The 25,672-nt window shown below is 37.3% G+C and overlaps 1 protein-coding gene across 8 annotated transcripts in view; it reads right to left on the minus strand.

Annotated features, from left to right (window-relative positions):
* Positions 1 to 25,672, minus strand: part of CCDC138 (coiled-coil domain containing 138) — a 41,291-nt gene that overhangs the window by 12,458 nt on the left and 3,161 nt on the right. For 7 of the 8 annotated variants that reach the window (XR_010471915.1, XM_065059867.1, XM_065059860.1 and 4 more), the window contains exons 4-13: positions 25,199 to 25,314; positions 22,248 to 22,432; positions 21,190 to 21,348; positions 17,789 to 17,908; positions 16,293 to 16,370; positions 16,103 to 16,213; positions 13,165 to 13,329; positions 12,362 to 12,478; positions 11,123 to 11,312; positions 7,446 to 7,622 (exon numbers count right to left, since the gene is read on the minus strand). Coding sequence is in view for 7 of the 8 variants with exons in the window: in XM_065059867.1 (XP_064915939.1) it covers positions 7,446 to 7,622; positions 11,123 to 11,312; positions 12,362 to 12,478; positions 13,165 to 13,329; positions 16,103 to 16,213; positions 16,293 to 16,370; positions 17,789 to 17,908; positions 21,190 to 21,348; positions 22,248 to 22,432; positions 25,199 to 25,314 (1,418 nt within the window). In the remaining variant the exon portion in view is untranslated. The remainder of the gene's footprint in view (positions 1 to 7,445; positions 7,623 to 11,122; positions 11,313 to 12,361; positions 12,479 to 13,164; positions 13,330 to 16,102; positions 16,214 to 16,292; positions 16,371 to 17,788; positions 17,909 to 21,189; positions 21,349 to 22,247; positions 22,433 to 25,198; positions 25,315 to 25,672) is intronic. The other variant, XM_065059880.1, reaches the window with a different exon arrangement.

The raw sequence follows: 25,672 nt of genomic DNA on the forward strand, positions 1-25,672 counted from the left end.
TCTGCCATCCAGGAATTCTTTTGAACCTTGTGTTGCAACTACTGTCCTAGAAACAAGATCTGTGGAGAAAATAAATTTGTAGTGATAGGGAGAGAACTTCAGAGCAAGAAGACACCATGGAAGACACTGGTAACATATTACAACTTGGATGATTATAAGTAACTATTACTTCAATTATTAAACATTGTAATAGCTGTTTAAATGGGAAATGGTAAAAGCTTTTTTTAGTGATAAATACATTACAAGTAACTCAATTAAACTGAAACATGTCAGTATTCAGCAGTTAATATATTTTGCTCCCAAAATTTTAAAGGTGGTCAGAGTACTGCATTTGTGGAAATCTATCACTGAGCACATTCTGAGTTTATCAAGACACTAAATCTACTTTCTTTTCTACTCTGCCCTGCTGAGACCACATCTGGAATATTGTGTCCAGTTCTGGGCCCCTCAGTTCAAGAAGGACAGGGAACTGCTGGAGAGGGTCCAGCGTAGGGCAACCAAGATGATTAAGGGAGTGGAGCATCTCCCTTATGAGGAAAGGCTGAGGGAGCTGGGTCTCTTTAGCTTGGAGGAGACTGAGGGGTGACCTCATTACTGTTTATAAATATGTAAAGGGTGAGTGACACGAGGATGGAGCCAGGCTCTTCTTGGTGACAACCAATGACAGGACAAGGGGCAATGGGTTCAAACTGGAACACAGGAGGTTCCACTTAAATATGAGAAGAAACTTCTTCACAGTGAGGGTGCCAGAGCACTGGAACAGGCTGCCCAGGGGGGTTGTGGAGTCGCCTTCTCTGGAGACATTCAAAACCCGCCTGGACACATTCCTGTGTAATCTCATCTGGGTGTTCCTGCTCCCATGGGGAGATTGGACTAGATGATCTTTCAAGGTCCCTTCCAATCCCTAACACTCTCTGATTCTGCAATACTATCAGAGGTTTTGTTCTTACTTCTGTCTTTAGACAGGTTCATAGCTGAGAGATGGGACTAAACCAAAAATCATGGCTTGGTAGTCTTCTTTCCTTAACTAAGGTAAGAAAACCTTCAAAAGCCTTGGTACTGAAATCTTTTTTCCCCTGTCAAATCAGCAGGAATATATCTCTTCCCCTTTTATTCAATGGGAAGCGAGAAAAATGTCTTTATAGACCACCCACTAGTTTCAAAGATGAAAAGAATGATCAAGCTGAATTTCATGGCACCCATCTGAAGCCACAGATCTGAGCAAAATGTTACCATCACTAAAAAAAAAAAAAAAGCCTGTAGGACTTGCTCCCTTCATTCTGCTTTTATCAATCAATCTTTGCAGCAAAGGAAAGACGGGCATTCTCCAGCAAATGAACATGGATTGAAATCCTGGTATTTGGTATGGAGAGCCAAGGAAGAGATTGAAAAGGATAAATCTGAACTGGCACTCATCCCATCTGACCATGAAACAAAACCAGCACTGATGAGATAGCTACAGTGAAAATATAGCTAAAACACTGCTTCAGTGCTGGGTTCCCGTGTATCAGATACTGGAAAGAACACTTAAAATAGAAGGCAGAACAGGTTGAAATGTATCACTTTATGCACCACTACAGACATTTTTAGACAAGAATATTAGTAGAGTGTAGTAAGAGAAAAGGAGTAAAATATCTTTGTTGAGTTGATTTTCTACTGTCAGGTTCAAAACAAGCTGTTAACTCTCCCAGCTGTGGAATTTAGAAGCAACCTATGACTTCCATTGAAGAAGACAGACTAAACCAACTGGACTTCAACTTATGCCACTGAGCTCATCCAAAGGAAAAGAATCACTCCAGCATGCAAACGACACAACACAAAACATGAATTATTTAAAATTATATCGTTTACCCTAATAATTACTTACACCTTCGTTTCAGCTACATATCCAGTTTCTAGTATAGGTTACACGAAGCAAGCATTTGCTAACAGAAAGCAAATGGTTCGGGAAGGACTTCACTTGGTTGCAAAGTTTCTTTCCTCAAATGTAGTAACAGTAATAGTAGCAAGCAGAATCCACAGAAGTACTGGAAGATGACAAAAAAAAACCCAAACTAACAAACAAAATACCACCAAACAAAAAAAAAAAAAACAAAAACAACAAAAAAAAAAAAAAAAAAAAAAACAAAAAAAAAACACCACAAAGCAATATCCCCCCCTGCCCCCCCCCCCCCCAAAACCCTCAAAACAACAAAACAAAACCCAAACAACAACACAAAACACCAAAAAGGCTTTTAGAGTACAAAAGTAAGCTGAAATTGAAGTTTTCTTGACACAAAGCTCTGAAATTACTGCCTAACAACTCTAGCATTTCCTCTCACTCTTATGCCCTGAGGAACGGGCCAAAACTACTCTCAACTTTCTTTCAGCCCTCACATTTAAAAGTCAGCCTTTCTTCCAAATATTAATGTTTTTATATATTACAAGAGCAGTAATAAGTATAATATTTTGCCCTCCTCCCTTGGCTTTAATATTTTTGTAAAAGAGGTGAGGCAAATAAGATCGGAAAAAAATATATATATATTCTGTATCCATGACATACTGTTACAGTTCCAAACCCATTAATGACTGGGACAAAAGAGTGAGATTATTTTTGGCTGCCACTGTACTTCAGAATTATACAATGGCATGAAAAGTCGCTAATGTCTGGGAAATGCCTGTGCAGCTAGAATACTCTCCAAGTTCTGATATCTGAACCATAATGTAGTCTGGTAACATGTATGTAATTTGAGATCTCAATTTGATAAATACACATAACTTGAATCCTTCCAAGAAATAATGTGACTGTATTGTATCCTGTAACGTGGGCTCTGGAGCTCTGTATGCTACAATGAGGCACCTAAGTTTCAAGAAACATACACAGCTAAGCTTCCCAAGGGTACCAAAAATCTTTTCTTCATGCAACTCCTGTGGTGTTAAGGCCACTGTGTTTCTATGGCTTAGCTGAACAGGCGCATTGGTGTTATCCACTCTTGTACAGAATACATGTCAACTTGGGCAAACTTAATGAACCCACCGCTCTGTGGGAGTCTTTACAAACAGACAAGCTGGTTCATTAGCCTTACCTTGACAGAAGCACATAGTGAGTGTCAATACACAATATACATTTAGAGAGCGACAGAGAAATAGATCTGGCCAAACAAATCCTGGTTTGCTGCCTTTCTTTTTTTTTAAATTTAAACTAAGCTTACTTTAAATTATCCTTTTTGTTTCAATCTTTCCCAAAGAGTAGCCATGAGATACAATAAAAAAGAGCCCTAGAAAGAATAATGGAATCTCTAAAATGCCAAAAAATGATACTGCAGTTCTCTTATCAAAAAATTCCTTGTTGAATGCTATTCCCAGTCTACCAGGCAAAAAAGCTTACAAAACATTTAACACACTATTTGGCTTTCTGGCCACAGTTTCCAGGAGGAACTGAAGACTGAACTTCATGCCTTTTTTTTTCGTGTTTTGAAACGCCCTGAAGCCATCCTCTAGATCACCTTATGATCTAGAAAGCTTTCTCAGACAAATCAAACACTTTAGAATTAATTATTTCTTCACCTCTGCCTGCAGACCCTTCTCTTCCTTGTGAAAGAAAGATCTAACAGAAGAATCATAGCATCATAGAATTCTAGGGATTGGAAGGGACCTCGAAAGATCATCTAGTCCAATCCCCCTGCCGGAGCAGGAACACCCAGATGAGGTTACACAGGAAGGTGTCCAGGCGGGTTTTGAATGTCTCCAGAGTAGGAGACTCCACAACCTCCCTGGGCAGCCTGTTCCAGTGCTCTGACACCCACTGAGAAGAAGTTTCTTCTCAAGTTTAAGTGGAACCTCTTATGTTCCAGCTTAAACCCATTACTCCTTGTCCTATCATTGTTTGTCTCCGAGAAGAGCCTGGCTCCATCCTCATGACACTCACCCTTTACATATTTGTAAACATTCATAAGGTTACCCCTCAGTCTCCTCCAAGCTAAAGAGCCCCAGCTCCCTCAGCCTTTCTTCATAAGGGAGGTGCTCCACTCCCTTAATCATCTTGGTTGCCCTACACTGGACTCTCTCCAGTAGTTCTCTGTCCTTCTTGAACTGAGGGGCCCAGAATTGGACACAATATTCCAGGTGTGGTCTCACCAGGGCAGAGTAGAGAGGAAGGAGAACCTCTCTCGACGTACTAACCACCTCCCTTCTAATGCACCCCAGGATACCATTGGCCTTCCTGGCCACAAGGGCACAGTGCTGGCTCATTTGCCCTTGTTATATTTAATTAACTTTTTCCCCGCCCAACTCTCCAGCCTGTCCAGGTCACACCGGATGGCAGCACAGCCTTCTGGCGTGTCAGTCACTCCTCCCAGCTTGGTGTCATCAGCAAACTTGCTGATAGTGCACTCTATTCCCTCATCCAAGTCATTGATGAATACGTTGAACAGTACTGGCCCCAGCACTGACCCTTGGGGCACTCCACTAGATACAGGCCTCCAACCGGACTCTGCCCCATTGACCACAACTCTCTGGCTTCTTTCCTTCAGCCAGTTCACAGTCCACCTCACTACCCAATCGTCCAGACCACACTTCCTCAGTTTAGCTATGAGAAGAAGGCAACAATCAGAACAGTAGATGAAATTGCATATCAATGCATATGCTGAGTAGGCCAAGACTGATGACCATATACTAATGACATCACAGATAGAGAAAAAAAGTACTGAAGAATGTTACCTTTCAGTCCTCCACCATTTACCATTGAAATGGTGGTGTCAGGACTCTCCTAGATTCTTGATGCGAAATTCCTGAACAGAAATGGACAGGGACTACATGAAAGGCTGTGTGCCTGTAATGTGCACAGCAGTAAGGCTATTAATTTTAATTTGCCGTTAAGGTCTTGTACATAGACAGAAAACAGATGATACCAGTGCCTCAACTGTTGCATTTGACATCATGTTTTCAGTAACTGAATGCCTTGTCAACACTGACAATGTTGTATGAACTTGCAATGGAAACTTGGGTCCTGGACCCATTGAACCAGATGTACTTTGAAGCCAAACGCAATGATACTGATCTAAAATCCAAAAATGTGCCTAGTAACACTGAATTAGTCAGTGGGCTTAAGCAGTACTGCACACTCTCTTGTTATAATTTCTACCAAAGCACAGAAATATCCATCTTAGACCAGCAGGTACTTTTTTAACATGCAGCTTAAGCAATTTACCTTAAAATATAAGGGAAATCTAGGTTTTACTTCTGGAATATGAGGAAGATATTTTCTTACAAGGAAGAGAAACTACATGAGGACCCCCAGACAGGTCTGGACTGTAGAGAACTATTAGTATTAGTTGCTTATTATAACAAAAGGTACATGCAGTTACAGGGAGAAATAGTGTACATAGTAGCTACTTCATATCTGATTCACATTTTTCAGTCCAAACAACTAACATTTGAATCTGTAAAAATACTTCACAAAAAAAAACCAAACCAAAACAAAACAAACAACCTTAAAAAATTAAATTACAGAAAATATCTGGAAAAAAATAAAGCACTGGCTTTTTTTCCAACCTGATTTCTTATCTCTTCAGCTCTACAGGTGATGTTTTTGTACAAAAATATTGGAATACTCTTACAGAGCCAGAAAATTATTGCAGCAAGTTGAAAGAATGCCTAGGATTGCATATCTTACAGGAAAAACTAAAAACCTAGACTTTGCTGTCTGTTGATCAAATGTTGTTTTTCCAGTAACATGATTCCATAGTTTAGCATATGACCAGCTAATTCATATTTAGGTGGCACACCAGTAAAACTTTCTAACTGAGTATGCATTTCTGTTTTAATCTAACACAGAGAGCCCTCAGAATACCTACTGCCACATTCTAGTTTGCCTTTTGATGACTTTTTAACAAGAAGCTCACAAAGAAATAAAAATATGATTTCTCATTAACAATACTACTTCTCATTGTTAAAAATTTATTGCAAACACTATGTATTAGTAAAAAGAGAAGAACATGCCTATAACTTGTGTATTGGCAATTTATTCTACCAAAGATAAAGGCTCTACATAAGGCTTTATATCCAGTTGCCACAAAATAAATTCTCAAATGTCAAGTCAATTAAACATCCTTCTCTGATTTCATATATACATTTTCTCTGAGAAGCAACAGGGCAAAACGTGAGTCTCCCACAACATATCTGTCCCCAGATGAAGGCTGGTGAAGCTGACACCCCAGAGCTAGTTGCAGATGTCCCTGCTCATTGCGGGAGGGTTGGACTAGATTGACCTTTGAGCAACGAAAACTATTGTGTATCTCCATTATTCTTCAAAATGCAGGGATCTAATGTATCAGAACAACTACTGCAAGGTAACAGAAGATGTAGTGTCACTGGCAGTACCTAAAGTAATACCAGACACCATCCATGTTGCTTAGGTTACTTTACTGCACACAACTACCTCTTTCCCAAACACTTTACCAATCATAGTTACGACCATTAGGAATAACACTTTGGTGTAAGACTATGCTAACTATATGGTCAGAAAAAGAGTCTGCAAGGAAGAATAAAGCTTTAGCTAAATCTTTCTGCCACTTATCTCACTACACAACAGCTTTTAATTCATAGAATCATAGAATCATTTCGGTTGGAAGAGACCCTCAGGATCATCGAGTCCAACCATAACCTGCTGTTCCATCCCAAGTCAAACATGCTTTCCATTTTTACCAATGTATGGCAACAAAACACTTCCAGAATAACAATATACATTTTAAAAATAGTAGCAGCCCCTTCCTCTTTTCTCTTCTAAAAGGCAGTGAGTGATTTTTATTTTAAAAACACAGTCACAAAGTATATTCAACATGGCACTGGAATGCCCACTACTTTTGTGTTCATCCACTTGGCTACCAGCTGATACTCAGCCTGTATCACTTGGAAAAGTTCTGTGACAAACTAGATTATTGACCCTTTTATACGGCTACAGTACAGTAAAATTCAGAAAAACATAACCATCTCTTCCAGAAATGTATTTCCAGTTATTAGAAACTGAAAAATGACTGAGGATAAACTGTTCATCTAAACTAGAAAAATAATTTAAATAAAGTCCATTTTTTATCTCCACCTGCTGGCACGTTTTCATGATATGGCTTCCATGACACAGCCTGACTTAAATGAAAGACATCAGCAGGTAAAACAGGGGAATAAATTGAAAAGCCAAACCAAAAATAGCATGAAAAACGTGACACCAATAAAAAAGAAAGTAACCAGGACAACATATGAAACATAGGTGTTGAGAGGGAGAAGACAAGATAACTCAGAAAGAGACAGACAATACAGAAATACATTTTATGTCTCTAATGAATTTACATGATACAAACGTTAATACTAGATTAGATTATTTATACAGAAGAATCATGGTATTTTTTATGCTCTATTTATGCTTACTTGACCTGTTTTCAACATTTTTTTTAAAAACTACCCCAATTTACCAGATTCCATGGTCATCTGAAGTAATCCATCAAGAGCACTGGAAAGCAGACCTCTACTGGATACTTTTAAGTGACTTAAAATTACAGGCATACATTGGTATTCCAAAAATAAGGCCTTCCCTTCATCTGTCTTCAAGTCAGTGCAGAGGGAATCCAATGCTTGAGCCAGGTAGTCCACTGAAAGATATCAGAATACAACCAATAAAACTTCTATAATCATAGTTCCATTAAGCAATATGTGAATAGCTATCGTGAGAGTTACTGTTGCAGACAAATGGCTGAAAAGATTAAATTTTATTTTTATTTAAAGAAATCATCTTCCTGTTTTTATTCCTTAAGAATTTGTTGTAAGTGAAGAAAAAGACTAACTACAACTCATATGTTGAAGAAAAGTACAAAGCCCTTTTAATATTTTGCTTAAGAGAAAACATGAGCTTGCACAGTTTGAGACAATGTTGGTTTCAACATCTGGGAAAGTTCTGTTAGAGGAGTCAAGGACTGATTTGTCTGAATAAGAGAAATTACTTTCATAAGAGCAACTACTCCCATTCCTTTCTATAAAAAACTGTAGTTTAAGTTTCACTGCATACATTCTATATACCCATCCATTGTGGAGTGCACTAAATTATACAAAGAATGTCGATTAAGTGAAGCAATCTAATTTTCTTAATTTCCTGAAGTCAAATCTTTCTCAGTATCTTGGAATAGCATTGATCATCTGGAGCACAGAAAATTTAGTACAAGGAAACCGTTTATCCTATAGCAAAAGTTTAACCACGGCGCCACCTGCTGGATATTGACATTTTGAAGGATATAGAATTTATGTTCAAACCAAATGTGCTACTTTATCACTAGATGATTAGTGCCGTGTGGTCAGAGTGATTGAAATTCATACACAGTGATATTCCACATATGTTTATCAACAGATCATATTTTCCATGTTATAGAAGCCAGCAGCAAAAAGCAACCATGAGAAGCTGAAGTGATCCATTCTTATGAACAGCATTCATCTGCTTAGGGTAAGTCTCTGCGATAATTTCCTTTTTGCATCATTTTTATCAAACATTTCTAGAAATGTGAGTCTTAATTTAAGAGTAATTATCATGCTTCACCAAAATATCTCAACTGAAATAGTTCCCTCCAACAGCTGTAATACTGTATATATTCATTAATGATGTCAGGGTAGTCTTCTACCACATTTAAATCCTGTGTTTACTGTAAATACAATGTAAATACAGCACAAGTCAGTTAAGCATAAAGACATTTTAAAATACAAACCATTCTGAGAAAAAGATAGCAAAAATGGAATAACAGAATAATTTAGTTTGGAATCTCCTGCCCAAAGCAGGACCATCTCTGAAATTAGATCAGATTGCTCATAATCGTAACCCCACTGAAAAATTATATGCTATCGAAAAGATCTGTGCTTTTAAAATGTCTTTGAAAATGGAAAAATGAGTGGCTAGTATCACAAGCAGCTGGAAAAGGGTTACAGATAGATTCATTCTCATGCTATGCTTGTAGAACTCATTCTTGCAGAAAATCCCAGTTATGCAGCACCACAGCACTCCTAAGTTGCTGCAGGTAGGCAGTAATCACTTTTTATACTTGCTCTTAATGATATGTAAGAAGTGTTTTCTGCCTGACTTCCATAAAAAGGATCTGTAACAGCACCTCTTTTTCCCCATTTCCCTTGAAGAGAGCAAAGGCTTCATAACTGAAGGCAGCAGTTAACAAATCAGCCAAGAGAACAGCTACTCTTGTTTTTCACATTTTTTCTCACTCTGCCCAGACACAATCTGATTCTTGTAAACTCATAGTGCCTACTTCGAAACCTTTACCTGCTCCCTCTCCCATGAGGTAGTGAAGACCCAACGTCCCCTGCTCCTTTGCCAGCACAAAATTACATAGGTTTTAAGTAGACAATTATACCTTACACTACTATTATACACCTTCTGCCAAGTGTGAAAGGTGGGAGGGTCCTGGGAACAAAGTGGAAACAGATAAAAACTCACAATGAAAGGAAAGAGTCACACACCCTTGATTCTTTTTTTGGTTAACAAAAGGCAGAAGCATGAGCTGAAAAGGATGTAGCTGTTTCAGATACAATCATCTCCTAACAGGCACTGAAGGCTGTCTGGACTATATTGTTTAAGAAGATTTTTTTTTTTTTAAAGGAATAAATACACACACAAAAAAATCAAGTCTTTATACAGTCAGAAGTTCAACTTGATATTACGTGGCAATTACATTGCATTTAGGATTCAGAGGGGACTTATTAACTCTGCTGCTTTTATGCTGATGAGCTCTTTTTGCACAGGTGAACAAAACTGCTTCACAGCAATCACTGAAACCACCATTTAATTAAGACAACTAAATCAAAAGAGAAAGCTAATAATAACAGAAGTCAAAATAAGACATTCTTTTGGATTACTCATCAAATCTGCAGATTTACCAATTAAGAACCTTCAAGCATTATTCAGATTAAGTACTACTGTTGAAGTTTTCAAAGTCATATATAAACTAGAAATAGGTATTAATTTGTTTAAATGACCAAAGTTAATTTTGTAGGTTATTCTCTGGGTTCTGACAGAAAAGTGTACACCAATCTCTATGTCAAAAGGATAAGGAAGGAAAGCATTAAAAAGCTACTCATAGTGTGCTCAACAGTCAGAGCTCACAGAAACAGTCATCACTTTAAAGAAAATGCTACAGTCTTTTCAGATCATATCTGTTTTCAAAGAAGGCCCCACCAAGACTTGCCACAGCATCTTGAAAACTTGGAAAATTTTGGATAAAAAGGTGATTTTTCATGCTAGGTGGCTTTGAATGATAACACACTTTTATGTAAACAGAACATGGTACCTTTGTAAATAAGTTTAACAGGAGAATCTGAATGGACAATATCAAGAACTGCCAGTTTCGATGTTGACAATGTTTTACAGGTAGCCATTTGCAGTGCCAGACTTGGTAGGAGAAGAGGAGAGCAGCAGACAGGTAAGGGCTGGAGTACAAACTGTGTACTGAACTTAGACCAAGCAACAAAGCAATTTCAGGACATACATGGTATCGCAATTCAATCTAGCAATTCTAATCCACTACACATGCAGCTTTCCCTTTGTGACTATAGATCCATTAGAAATAACTATGAACATCAGACTTATCTATAAAGACAAATGCAGCAAAATCGTGACTATGTCAGAAAAGAAACACTTGACACTGAAGCTGATCAGCATTTCAGGAGACAGGTAAACAACCTACTAGCTTCAACAGGACAGTGAAATTCTAGAACTGTGCAAAATCTGCTACTTATTTCAGTTTATAAAGAGTAAGTAGCTATGGCTCTCTATGCAGTAAAGATCTTGGCAATCCTATCACTGCTGTAGTGGCAGTTCAACAGAATTACCAACATCTCTTTTCCCCTTCTTCAGAAATGCTGATTTGTCTGACAAGAAGTCATCGTACTAAAAACAACACATAAATTCCAACATGAAATTAACAATAGCGAGATTCATACTTGTTTCCAGTATATTTTGCTTCACAAGGTAGTAAAACACAAGTAAACCTACTTTTCACTAATAAAGCATAATAGACACTACAGTATCACTGAAATGGTTTTTGTCCAGGTACATGACTGAAATAAATAAACAAATAAATTTCAAAAAATCAAAACTTACCTTGTGTCACTGTTTTAAGCACAATTAAAGTTGACAGAAACCTCAAAGGCATACAGGAACTCTTAAAGAAAGCTGCTGATTTTGATTTATTCTCTGTAGACTGTTCAGAACTCTGCAGCTTTCCCTTACTTACTATGCCTTTGAAAATATCTTCACCAAGTCTTCTCATTGTCGATGTCATTGTTGCATGCTGTTTCAAACAACGCACGCAGTTAGTGTAAACATTAAAGCACATTAAAATCCTGTGTACTATGTAGAGATACCTATGTTCCCCTAGAAATTAAATATTAAATAGCAAATGGTTTGACTATGTATCGAATATCATCTGAATAGGCTACTACTTTGTGTTCCAAAAGCAGGTGAACATTATCATGATGCCTTATCAAGACACGCTTCACAAAGAGACTTGTTAGTGAGGGCCTCTGATATGCTGATGTTATTAGAGTTGCCTCTGGTTCCAGGACAGCTCAGCTTCAGTCAACTCTGTTTTGTATGGATGCCTGAAGTTATGTCCTGCTAAAGCATTTACAGACTGAAGGTCTAAACATAAACCTTAAGAACATTGTTCAGGTAAGACCTATCAGACTTTTCATCATAAACTGTACAGAAATATTACTTCTATTGAATTTAAAGTCAAGGTATTTCCAAAGTTTCCTATCTTCTGTTTTAGCAAAAGTAATACTGACAGCACTATGCGCTACACTGAGTCTTTACAGTACAGCTACTGTCTTTTGCTTTATTATAGTGCCAAATATTTTCATACAGCATTCTAGTTAAAGGGAGTAACGAATGTCTTGTGGTTGGACACTGAGCAGAAAACAGTAAAATCTAAATTCCTTTGCTACTTTGCCACACACTTCCATCAATTTCAACAAATCTCATGCATAAAGTGAGCTTAAAAATATTGCATTTTTGAGTGCAAAAGTTTTGTAGAAACATATATAATTTCTGAGATGCTTAGACACCACAATAGAGATCACATACTTATGCAAACTGTGTTTAGATACACAATGCAAAATTTAAAATTGACTTGAAAAATAATTAATTTTTTTCATTTGCCAAGTATCCACGCTAAACACTATGAATTTATGCTTTGCAAAGACAAAAGAGTTTCTTTTATATATACTACCTGAAAACATCCACTTTTCATATGTGTTTAAAACACAAAATCCATTATCTTCTGGGAATTTAGTTTTTTAAAAAAAAACAAACATACTGCAAGAGGACCACTTCTTTTACCTGATTACCATTGTCTAGCTGTCTTATGGACCAGTAAATAAATTTAATCACAGGCACGTGTAGTTTAGGATTCACAAATGGCATCCACTGGAGTTGCTCAGTAGCTATAGGCAAAAGCTGTAAAAAATATACAAAAGTAAAATTACATGCAGTATATGAAGTGAAAAACAAACAAAAAAACCTCCTTTCTCTTGGAGTAAAAGTAACAGAATTTTAAATTTTATAGAGGTTTACACGCAAAGATGTAGATACATTATGTGAGTGCAATCTCAATAAAGCCAACCCAAATGGCTATAAATCTTTATTATAATGAAGGAAACCAGTAAAAGAAGATTTTCTGAACACCTCATTGATTTCCAAACCTTGGTATCCCCAGAAAGAAATAAATGTGTTAAAAGTACAGCATAGTATCACATTTTATCAGTCATAAATTGAAACTTTAATGTCTGATATAGACACCAAAATATTTTAAATTATACCTATTCATCTCCTTAGAAAAAAAGAATTATGTACAGTATCACACATAAAACAGACAAATTATCAACTGACAAACGTGACCTGAAACAAAATGTTGAGACATCACACTTTTTCTTAAAAACAATCTGTACACTTTACGAATTACAAATTATCTATTATGCCTCACTGCCTGAATTAATACTGACTTATTAACAGTGATTTTGTTTTAATTACTATATCCAAAGCATGTATAAAACAGGCTGACCTGTTATATTCGCGGAATCATTTAATAAAACACATAAATCCGAAAACATATTAACACAAGCAAACAATCCAAATCACTTTACCTTCATACACCTTTCCTGGGTGCAGGTATTTTTGGATGCCTGGGTAACAAGAGGTTTATAACTGTCCCCTTTTTCTTCTTGTATTTTTATTCTGCTAAGGTGCTGGTCTGAGATCCAATCCATAAGAAAAGTTAAGAGCTCATAAACTTGTGAATTCAATGGTAGCTGTAATATATCCACAAGATCAGATATTTCAGCTTTCAAGTTAATGATTTTTCTAAGTCAAAACAGTAAGACTGAAATATATGAGAGCACATTAGTTCTGAAATATTATGCATAATTTAAAGGATGATGAAGATATGCCTGATAAAATCTGCGAGGTCAGTTAGTGCATCTGGACCCTGTGGAAAACCTTATATTCAAGGAAACGGTGATCCTGAACAGGCCATATCTGCTCTGTTGGACCTTGTACCCAAGGTTTGAGAAGGCTGTATGTTATTAATATAACTTGTAACTTATAATATAGCTGGTAAATGTAAATTGTATGTGGATCAAGGGGTGGAAGATGGCAATCCTGACCAGGACACCACAGTACATTGAGGAGTCAGAGATCCACATCACAGGTAACCCGAGCAGCCACAGCCTGTGCTGTGCTGCACAGATTAACCAGCTGCACAGTTTATCTTGTGCTTGTCTGCAGGATAAACTCAGCCTGTAACAGAAGCCTGCAGGCAGCTCCCACTTGGTACCAGCGACACCTCCTGCCTGGCCATGCCTCTGTCTAACAGGGCAACAAGAAGCTCTCGGGCGAACATCCTTCATTAATAGAGTTCTTTCCTTGTTAGAAAATTACATAATAGCTTGAATGGCCTGTCCTGGTTTTGCTAAAAACAAGTTTCTCTTTTAGTGAATTTGCCTGTCAGCTAAAGCCTTCATATTAACTGCATTTTCCTGGAGAACCAGACACATGTTTTGGTAAACCTAGCAATGGAATGCAAACTTATTGATAAGCACAGATGGACATCTTGCGAGAGGGGCGACGAGAAGCAAGTGAGCAAGAAACTGACCAACTGTGTATAACATTCCATTCACGTGAATACTTCATATAAAAGTGGGAGATCACGAGGATCTCGTGTGCTTTTCCCTTTTCCCTTCTGCTTATGGCCGACATTAGGAGAGGACCTTGCTAGTCGTCCGTGCGAACTGAGGCCTAGTGAGAGACTGAATCCAGCTCCGGTTGGCTGCAGAGTCCAATCCAGGACTTCAGGTGCCGACTCTGCAGTTGCTGAGACTTTCAAGATTGGTTTTGTATATTTTGTATTATTTTCTCTATTCTTATTAGTAGCATTAGTAAAACATCTTTAATTTTTTTCCAACTCTCTTCACTCTGTGCTTCTTTTCCTCCCAATTGCCTCTCCTTAGTGAAAAGGGGGGAGAGGGAGGGGGAAGTGTGGGGGGGGAAGAGGGGGCTAACAATACATCTGCCAGGGTTTTATTGTCACCCCGCAATCTTAACCCTTGACATGGCCAAAAGAAGGAGCTTCTCTCCATGGATGGGACCTGCTCAGTGTGCCCTGGAAAAATCCTCCTGAGCTCTATCTGATGGTGCACAAAGGCAAGGTTCCCAGCATCTGAAGGGATGCAAGATGTACTCACTATCTATATTCCTACTCTTACTCTGTCTTATATAAACAGCTGTTTCATTAAGCCATTTGTTGTCAAGTCTTTCTTATGGAGATCCAGAAAGAACCTTGCATTGTCTCTCACTTTCACCCCTCACTCCCCTCCCCACTGCAGAACAGGTACTATTTGTAATGGTTTCTGGGTGTGAAAAAATACACACATCATGTATTCATACTTAGAGAAATGGTTATAAAAGGCCTGGGAAAAGATTTTCACATACAGAATCACTACATTTTATAACTGTGGCCAAATGAATTACAGGAGAAAGCAAATCTTTAATGTCCTTTACATGTGAAAATAATAATTTCACTGCATCAGACCTCCTTTGCTTTATTGCTTACAATCCACTGTTGTTAAAATTTAACGGTGTAACTAGCATTGTTAGAAAAAAGAACAAAGACTTCATTAAATTGTCATTCTGTCCCTCTTCTACACTGCAATGATATACTCTATGACAGATATCCAGAGGTGGCTGAAGAAAGGCTGTGCGAACAGGTCTCTAAAGACTCTGACAGTTTTATTGTATCTATCTTCATAAAACTGTTTTCCTCTTCACTCAGGACTATAACTACCAATACTGTTTATATTTCACTTGCAATCAAAGTACACTAAAACCTATGTAAACAGAGAAATATGTTGGTTATATATACACAGGACAGTTTTAAGGCATCTGGTGTAGATTAATTAAGTAGGGTGGTGTGAATATCTCCCATTTGACTGTTTAGCCTCTAGCTAGAGAAAAACATTACCAGTTGGGAGATGTTGGCAGATTACTAGCAGAGGACTTGCTACTAAATGGAACAATATGGAGACAGAAAGAATTTCATTAAGTGTTGTAAGAAGATATTTTAAGGAAAACGAGGTGACTATTTTGGAATTGTGTATGAACACGGCATTTATTCTCTTTTCCTCAATAAAGACTATTTATCAAAAAAAAAAATCTCACTAGTACAGAAAATTAAAATTCTTTATCTGATATGTCTGATTAAATGCTTTTTAGCTGGTGTTATTCATAACAAGAGTGCTGCACTTTTGCACCGATCAAAATTAGTTTAAGACTTGCTCTGACAGCAAAATAAACCAGTTACACTGTAAGAAGGTTATAATTTCAATTTCAATTAAAGGATGACCATATCTTCTTACATCATACCATATATAAAAATATACATACTTACACTATATACATACATAATATACAGGATATTTCAAAGAGATGGATCCCATTTCAAAGCAGTATTATTTCAACTTGGGTCCATCTTTTTGAAAGACCCTGTACTCTATTTAAAGTAAATCTTTCATTTTGCCCAGTTCTTACCTTAGCAATTTTTGATGTTACCATCACTTTTTCATGCTTGACAGGTTTACTTTGTTGCACTACTTGACATATATTCTTAGACTTCTGTACGGTTAAAAATTCATGCTTCCTCTACAACAAAATGTAACAATGAATTACATTTCACTTGCTACCTATAAAGGAAGAAGGTACATGTAAGAAACATCCTTACTTGTAGATTCTCTAAACGAGCTTGTACTTTTCTGGCTTGACCTTCCAACTTCTTGTTCAGCTCAGTTACATCATTTAACTGAAAGAATCAGAAAATATTAAAGTATTTGTAAATTCAAAAATCACTTCTTGATTTAATTATCACATAGAAATAATTTGATGAGGCTGCTGAGCAGCTGAATTATTTAAGTTCATTTTTTTTCTCCCGAGCAAGTCATTGAAACAAAATCATATCAGTTGAAACCTCCTCAGCAAACCACAGAATCATAAAGTGGCTGAAGTTGGCTGGTACCTCTGGAGGTCATCACCCCTCAGCTCAAGCAGAGCCACCTAGAACCAGCTTCCCAGTACCTTATCCTGATAGCTATGGAATATCTCCAAGGTAAGAAACTCTACCACCTCTCTGGGCAGCCTGTTCCATGATAAATAAGACAGCAGTAGCTCTTCACTGACCTGCTGCCCAACCTTTCAGTTTTCAGGGGAAGAATAAGCACCACAGCGCCACTCCAGATACACAGGCACTACATATTTTATTACTTTTCATGAAGAAGTGACATAAAAATGGAGCACACATTTTAAGGATGGTCTAATAGTCTTGTTAATGAGGAAGGTGGAAATTTTCTTCTCTGCAGAACGAAACAGTTACTAACCACACTACAAAACCAGTTTGCTCCATGAGAAAAGATGAGGGAAACCGTAACTTCCATTTAAATACAAGAAACATACTATATGCATACAATAATCAACAGCACGATTATCGTGGAAGCCCTCAGTTTGCACAGATATGCAAAGATTTTTATAGTGAGGGGAAATAAAGAGACAGATGGGTAGCACCAGAACCATCAACAGTCTAGGAGTTAGGTCAGACCTTCTTAAAGAGAAAGAATAAGGCTCTGATGTAGATTTTTTTCACACCGAGACTATCAGAACTGTAATTAATTCACTGAATAAACAATGTCCAAGTAGTTTAGATAGCAATTTGTGTGTCAGCATTTTAACAGTGAAGTGAGACAAAAATTCTTAATCCCTGTATTACTATGAACCACTGGCTCAGTTGAAGTACTGAAAAAACACTGCCTTAATTAAGATTTGTAAAAATAACTGAGAATACTGAGCAAAGCTGGAAATATACATTCTACTTCTTATTTAATAGAATCAGCACAGCAATTCAGCACAAGGTGGATTCTATTATTTTACAATACTTTTTCTCCATCCATCCTCAACTGGCTTCAGAGGACAAGGATTTGTCCTTCCTAACAATTAGCTGTTGCTAGTGGGTCAGAGGATTAAGTCCAACTTTTTTTGTACTGTAAAATATCAGAGAGGCTAAATTTCAAGTACTAGAAAGGGGTGTGGAAAGTACTTTCAGTCATTCATACAATTCTTGTGTTACAGAAACAAAAAATCATCAATCTGGTAAACTTAAGCTGTTCAAATATTTCAAATTGTTGACTGTAACTTGTAAAATTATTGATAACAGGAAATAAGTCCTTTTACCTGTTTTCTTAAAGAGTCATTAATTTCCTTCAAGGTGTCAAATGATGACTTGAGCCTTCTATTTTCTTTAGTTATTTCCCTTAAGGCTTCTGTCAGCTGTTTAACTTCTGCCTCGTGTTGCTATAGAAATATCAAATTTAAAAATACGATTTACAAGAGACTATTTTAAAAACAATTCTAAGCTATAGTATTAAAATAATAGGACAAACTTTCAAAGTTTAAGTTTGTAATTCTTCATGGCCAAATTTGCAAGTTGAACCAGTAGTGAGAAAAAGAACATCCACACTTAAGGAGAATCTATAAAGAAACTGAGAGCAACGTGCACAACCAATTGCTTTTATTCTTTCCTGATTCTACCCAAAACAGATTATATCAATATGTACATTTCTCAGACAAGTGAAATGTGGGCAAGATTTATGATGTCAAACTAACAGCAAAGCTTTTACTTACATAACTACAAAAAACTGTGATTCTCTTTTGCAGTGACTTCTGAGGTTTCAAATAGTTTTTCTGGCTTTGCTCACTCTGAATCATGCAGAGCAAGAAATTAATCCTGCATCTCTTAGGCTAGTGGTCTGGTTTATAGCACAGGCATATGAATTGCTAAGTACAACCCACACATCCACTGCTATTCTTCTCATTTCCCTGAATCTTATTTTAGATTTAATCTTCTCTGGATAGCAGTGCATCTGGTGTACCTCAGATCTGATAAAACAGCAAAGTTTTATTTTACTGAAAATATTCCAGTTCTATATACTTGCTATTTTTAATTTCTCCCCTTCCATGAATTCACTATTCTTCACTCATTCACTCACTGTTTCTCTACTTTTCGGTTTCCAGTCCTATCCTTTCTTTCTACATGTGCAAATGACAAAAATAAAGCACAGCAGAAGTTTAAAGGAAGCAAGCCCTAAAGAGATCCTTCTCTGGTTTGGGTATCTTCCAGCTTGAGATATTCTATGATTCTAAAATCACAGTAACTTCCTGCTACATAGAAAAAATCATCTACAATTCCTTTTTTCTCAACTGTCGCCCTTCTTCAGCCAACAGGATCAAAGCAGCTGTGGGCACGACATTCTTTTCTAAAGCACCTACCCACACTTGGCTACGACAACACGAAATGACAGATCCCCTTTTCCTATCAATACGCATGCAGACTCTGCCAACATAGAGCTGAGTACACCCTATCACATCACACACAAAGTTTCAATTTCACTTTCTATATATGCAGTTAAGAGCTTTGTTTGAAGTTCAATAGATGCTCTAGGAAGAATCTGCATAGAAATATTAATCTGAAAGGGAAGTAGAGCCAACTCAGCTAAATTGTAGCCACGAAGTTGTAGGTGATGCCAGGATGTCTAGGCCATCCACTTCCATAAAGCAAACCAGGTTAAGTCATCCATATCATAATCAGCTATATCATTTCACTCCTGCCAAATGTCTGTCTAGTGTGTTCTTAAGTCCTCTAGTACTGGAAACATTTAAGCATTTTCTGAGTTATGAGGGGCATTGTAGGACCCATATCTTTCCCTGTGTGGGACATCAGTCAGTTTATAGCAATTTTTTAAAGCAGTATTTTTTCTTTGAATAAAAGAGTATAAGACAAAATTTGCAGTCTTACCAATCTACCTGTCCTTATATTTAACTATTTTTGTTTAGATCTATTTTTTTCTAATACTTAACCTAATATTCCATTACTACTACTTCTCTTATCACAGACATGAAAAAATATTAGTTTTATCCTCTTTATTGCAACCTGTTACGTAGTTGAAGCTTGGCATGTCCATCCTGCATGTTGAACCTATGCATCTGCTTGTCATCCTCTATTTCTACAGATATTTCTATTCAAGTGCAATACTGTACACTCACACTTTAAGAATAGTATAATGGCTTTTATCATACCTCTCATATTTTCACTTTGTCAAGATCAATTTTAATCCTGATGCTCTTTTTCAGCATGCTTGAAATTCCCTCTCACTTGCTATTTTCTTCGAAATTAATAAATGTGTTCTTTCTCACCATCAAACTTCTTATTGAAAAGACTGAATAATACCAGATTGAAAAGATATTCCAGAATTCACTATGTACATTCTATCAAGTTTACTGTAAACAACTGTCTCAATACAGCTTTCCACCAATGGCATTACATCTGTGTTACACTTTCCTAATATGACTATGAAAATGCCACGCAAAACTGGATAAAGAATTTCTAATTTAGTCCAGAAATATATATATCTATTACTTCTCTATTCTCAATGCCTGTTACCTTGCTGCAGTGGAAATGAGACTGATTTGACAATTTATGATTAACATACGCTAGTAGTTATTTATTGCATTGTTTTCTGCATTGTGCTTGCTGTGGTTTGTTCGCAGCTTGTTTCAGGATTTATTTATTTATTTAGAGAACTGTCATTAAGCTGATGGCTGTACAAGTCTTTCCCTTTTGAAAAGAATGGGACCACATTTTTCCAGTCTTCTAATACTCCATTTGGCCTCCACAAATTTTCACAGATAACCACTAATTTTTCCCTGTTTTTTATCAACTAGTTCTATAACTAGTGTAACATTCTTAAAGCCCAGAAGATTTGAAACATCTAAATTAACATCTTAATCTATTCCTTCCCTGAGGTTGAGGTCTCCCTCCTCTGACACTCCTTTCCCCTTTCTAATGTGTACTCTATCCTCCCTCAACAGCTTGTGGGAAAGGTTTATCTGCACACTTCAAAGAAATTTAATTTCTCAGTTTCTGGTTTTCACACTAAGTACACATATTTAAGGACTTTTTTGGCGATCTTCTGGATAATAACCAAAACTTTTCACAAGACCTAAGTTCAACAGCAAACACCCACAAGAACAGTGTTGTTGAACACGTTTTTCCATTGCTGAAATTATACCATTTCATTTCCTCCCACACTCCCAAAGTTAGGTTGATATTTTATTTCTTTGAACTTCTTGAGTGTTTTTCTGCTAATATTCTCTGCAGTAGTTGTTATAAGATCTCTTTTTGACTTAGAGCCTTCCCCAGGAAATCTACTTCAACCACAGCTAGCACAAAGATATTAATTTAGGTTACATACAATTACAGACAGACCACAATTTTTTTCTCTAATACTGGTTATATAGTCATTGCTATTTTAGAAACAAGTTACCTTTGCTTTCTAAATTGTAACAGTAACATGTACCTACACATAGACAACTAAATGCTCCACTCTGAAACAGAAGCCATATAAAAACCCTAACAACGTTGTTTGGTACTTTTTCTGTAAACCCTTCATTCGGGGATTTCAAGCAGTTTAATGAAATAAGCATTAATATCCAGAAAACCTGTGATGACTTAAGATAACTACAAACGAGTTAAATGGCATGTCGAGCAATAAACATTATTAAATATATTACTGCACCTCTTTTATTATTCCAAATTTTGTGTGAACTTCTTCCTCAACACCTCTTATTTTAGCTAAAGCTGCTTCATGTTTAAAAAGCAATGTTTCTCGCTCTGTTAGAAAACGCTCTCGTTTCTGGAGTTGCAGAGCATACTCCTGCTGTGCTGAACTTTCTCTCTGTATCAAGAAAACAAATGTTGAAAGACCTTTAAAATACATGAAATTATTACAATTTATACTGAATTTGAATTTTCTCTCTCAGTGATTTGCTTAACTTTTTGTAAAATGATACAGTGTTACACAATAGGTTACTAACGAAAAGTATCCTGATGGACATCTATGTTCAGTTTCCCTACACATTAACCCACATGATTTTGAAGTGTGTCGGGATGGTTCAACTTCCTAAAATAGAAAATTCAACCCTACACAGTTTTTCAGGTATAAATCTAGATAATTTAGCCTAGGTTTTTGCTTCCAAAAGACTTGGATAATGGCATTAACTGTAAGGCAGAGTCTGATGCAACTCTCTATCCTGAGCACTAGATTATTGTATTGTTTCTTCAATCAGTGGGAAGCATCCCTGCAAGAGTGGCGAGGAAAAAAAAAGGACAAAATTATTTTTACAAAAGACAATCCTGGCAAGGAATCTAACAGATTCGTAGGAGCTATTACAGAATAAAGCCACATAGTAGGTTCTTCTATTTGTGCCCTAGGCCTGCAAGGGGATGAACTGTCATGATTCCCCAGCAGCAATAAAGGAAAGATCAAGCAAAACGGAGTTTTTGCTGGAGGCCATGAAGGCAAGCACCCCCTCAAGCTGAAATCTACCCACTGTGCAAGTCCAAGCACCACTAATAAATCAGTGAATTAATTTAGGGGAAGAGGTGGACGATGACAGTTTCAGTGTGTAAGTAATTGTGATTAAGTAATAGTAAAAGCTTTAGTGTATAAGTAATTAAGCTTTAGTATATAAGTAATAGTGATTTAGTATATGAGTAATTTCTGAATTACCTGTCAAAACTGAGAATCTTTGAAACATTACTCAACAAAATTTTTAAGGTGATTCCGGTTCTTACCTGGAGCTTTTGATGTATGACAAATAATTCATCATAAATTTGACTGATGTGAGGTGGTATTAAGCCTTGACTATTGCATGCTTGAACATCAGCTTCATTCACAATTCTCCTTGCCAAAGCATCGGTAATACTTTGGTCACTATTTTCTTGTGTATTTGCATCCAAATGGGATGGTAAGGTGCTGCCTATGGAAAGGAAAAACCCATTTTACTTAAAAAAATTATTCCTAGAGAAATAATGACATGATTGTTCTTCCAAAGCAGTGAAAACTTATTTTAGGCATTTAGAGTGACAAGTATAGAGCAAGAGGTATCAAAACTAGAAAGTAGCTCTTAAAGAATTACAGAGAATTGCTCAAAGCTGCGTTCCATGACTTGTTTGAATTGATCGCTAATCAATGAAGTTTTTCAGAAAAACTATGTTCTACACAGATTACACAAATTATAGTGTAAGGAGCTGATGAAAGTTGCAAATAGCACAGTGAGGAATGGCTAGATTCCATAAACAGTAAAACAGCCAAAATTCACAGATAATTGAATGGAAGTATTGTGATCTTTTGGGGAAGAGACATCTGGAAAGGCCAATGGCACCTAGGTACCACATCAGGCCAAGACTACCTAGGCAACAGTATCAGAAATATAAGTTTGGGTACCGTGCTGGTTTTAGCTTGGATAGAGTTAATTTTCTTCACAGTAGCTCATATGGTGCTGTGTTTTGCATTTGTGACAAAACCAGTGTTGATAACACAGGGATGTTTTAGTTACTGCTGAGCAGGGCTTGCACAGCATCAAGGGCTTTTGTGTTTCTCACACTGCCCCACCAGTAAGGAGGTTGGGGGTGCACAAGAAACTGGGAGGGGACACAGCCAGGACAGCTGATCCCAACTGACCAAAGAGATATCCCAAACCATATGGCGCCATGCTCAGCAACAAAAGCTGCAGGAAGAGGGAGAAAGGGGGGATGTTTGGAGTGATGGCATTTGCCTTCCCAAGTAACCGTTACATGTAATGGAGCCTGGCTTTCCTGGAGATGGCTGAAAACCTGCCTGTCCGTGGGAAGCAGTGAATGAATCCCTTGTTTGGCTTTGCTTGCACACACAGCTTTTGCTTTACCTATTAAAGTGTTTTTATCTCACAAAATCAAAGAATCAAAGCATTAGGGATTGGAAGGGACCTCGAAAGATCATCTAGTCCAATCCCCCTGCCGGAGCAGGAACACCCAGATGAGGTTACACAGGAATGTGTCCAGGCGGGTTTTGAATGTCTCCAGAGAAGGAGACTCCACAACCTCCCTGGGCAGCCTGTTCCAGTGCTCTGTTACCCTCACTGAGAAGAAGTTTCTTCTCATAATTAAGTGGAACCTCCCATGTTCCAGTTCGCACCCATTGCCCCTTGTCCTATCACTGGTTGTCACCAAGAAGAGCCTGGCGCCATCCTTGTGACACATACCCTTTACATATCTATAAACATTAATGAGGTCACCCCTCAGTCTTTTCTTCTCCAAGCTAAAGAGACCCAGCTCCCTCAGCCTTTCCTCCTAAGGGAGATGCTCCACCCCCTTCATCATCTTCATGGCTCTGCACTGGACTCTCCCAAGCAGTTTGCAAGTTTTCTCATTTTTACCTTTCTGATTCTCTCACTTCATGCTGGGGAGGGGAAAGTGAGCAAGCAGTTGTGTGGGGCTGAGCTGCCACAACATGTAGAGATGTAGCAAAGCTCAGGCCAATGAGGAAAAAGAAAGTAGGGATAGGTTGGTTATTTCACAACTGTAGAAAAGAAGGATAACAAGGAGCATCAAGAAACAGGAAAAAGATTACTTGAAAAGCAAATGATGTAATAAGGGCTAATTGGTGGTATGCATCTGGCAGACCTGTGGTTGATCACCTTTCACAGCTGGAGCAGGACAAGAAACCAAATCTGTTGTTCTCCTACAGTGTGTCTGGTCCCAGAGTAAAGGAGGAGAGCATAACTAGTACAATGCCACACAAATCATAAAGGGGGGGAAGGGAGGGAAGGAAAAGAAACCAAGAAAAAAAAGTAGTTATATCTGAAACAAATCATAGAATCATAAAATACCAGGTTGGAAGGGACCTATTTATCAAAGTTTGTTTATTTTACCTTTGAACCCAAATACTGTAAACTAAATTTTTTGTGTTGCAGTTCATTTTTTTTCTTCTTTTCAGAAAGCATGTGTTTTCAGAAAACTGTTCTTATACTGTCTCCACCCATTTAATACAACTCTTGGTGGCAGTCTGTTACAGTTCCATTGATCTGTTCTGCCTGGCTTCTGAGATTCCTTTTAGCTCTTTTCTGGGGTTGTTGGCTGGCAGGCTGTCTGTCTCTGCATTTCCAGGTACACTTTCAAAAGCATTCAGCTATGTTCTTCTAAACCTAAAACTCTCCACACGAGTCAGAGCTACACTGATTCACAGATTCCTCCAATTGTGGCAGCAATTTCAAACATGTGCAGTGAATTAATGCCAGCTGGACCCTGCTACAATCTTCCAGTTAGAATTTCCAGAGCTAACTGAACAACAGATAACACCTTCTCTCTCCCCTTTGGCAGTTTTCAATCCTTAAACCAACAACAGACATCTGACCTAGCAGAGCTGTTGTATCTGTTAATGCAGCTGGCTACTTAAAACAAACCCAAAACCCATCCTGCTTCTTCATTCTTATTATAAAGTCACCTGGCAACCAGTTTCATAAAAGCTTAGTTTTTCTTTTTAAAATATATGTTAGCATTGGATCAAGTATGTCTGGACCTCCTAAACTAATTCTGAAGGAGTTACTCACACTTACATGAAAGGGTAAATCGCCAAATTAAAATGCATTTTAGCTGATTATCGTATTTCTGAACTGAAAAGAAATAAACGTACTAGCACGCTTTTGACATTACATGTTATACTTCACACAGAAATGTAAAAATATTTAAAATTCAATATTTATTACCTGTTTCCACATACATAGCTGTATTTTGAACTGCATCAGTTTCAGAGCCATTAATAGTCTTTTCTTCTACTTCTAAACCACTTGAATCACAAAAAGAATCTTGCTCATCATCCAAACTAAAAAAAAAAAAAATACAAAAAAGCAATATTTTGAAATTACCCCGTCCCTTTCTAACGTACTATATGTAGAGCACTGAGAGAAGTTTGTATAAATGTGTAAACATTGCTTGATCTAAGATTTATATATTTGACTAATAACAAATAGCAGAGTTAGATCATTTGGATGGAAAGGCACTATTATTTACAAGATTTTAAACACAACAATTAGTAATGTTGCTGACTTAAAAGCAGTGACAGTAACTAATTTATATCACCAGTTCAGTTTATATAATCCCTGTATTCCATCGGCAATTCCAACATACACATATTAGAAAAGGAATGAGACAATACCCCTCATAAAAATCAGCATTCCCAG

The sequence above is a fragment of the Columba livia genome, chromosome 1, assembly GCF_036013475.1.
Source record: "Columba livia isolate bColLiv1 breed racing homer chromosome 1, bColLiv1.pat.W.v2, whole genome shotgun sequence".
Classification (NCBI taxonomy): Eukaryota; Metazoa; Chordata; class Aves; order Columbiformes; family Columbidae; genus Columba; species Columba livia.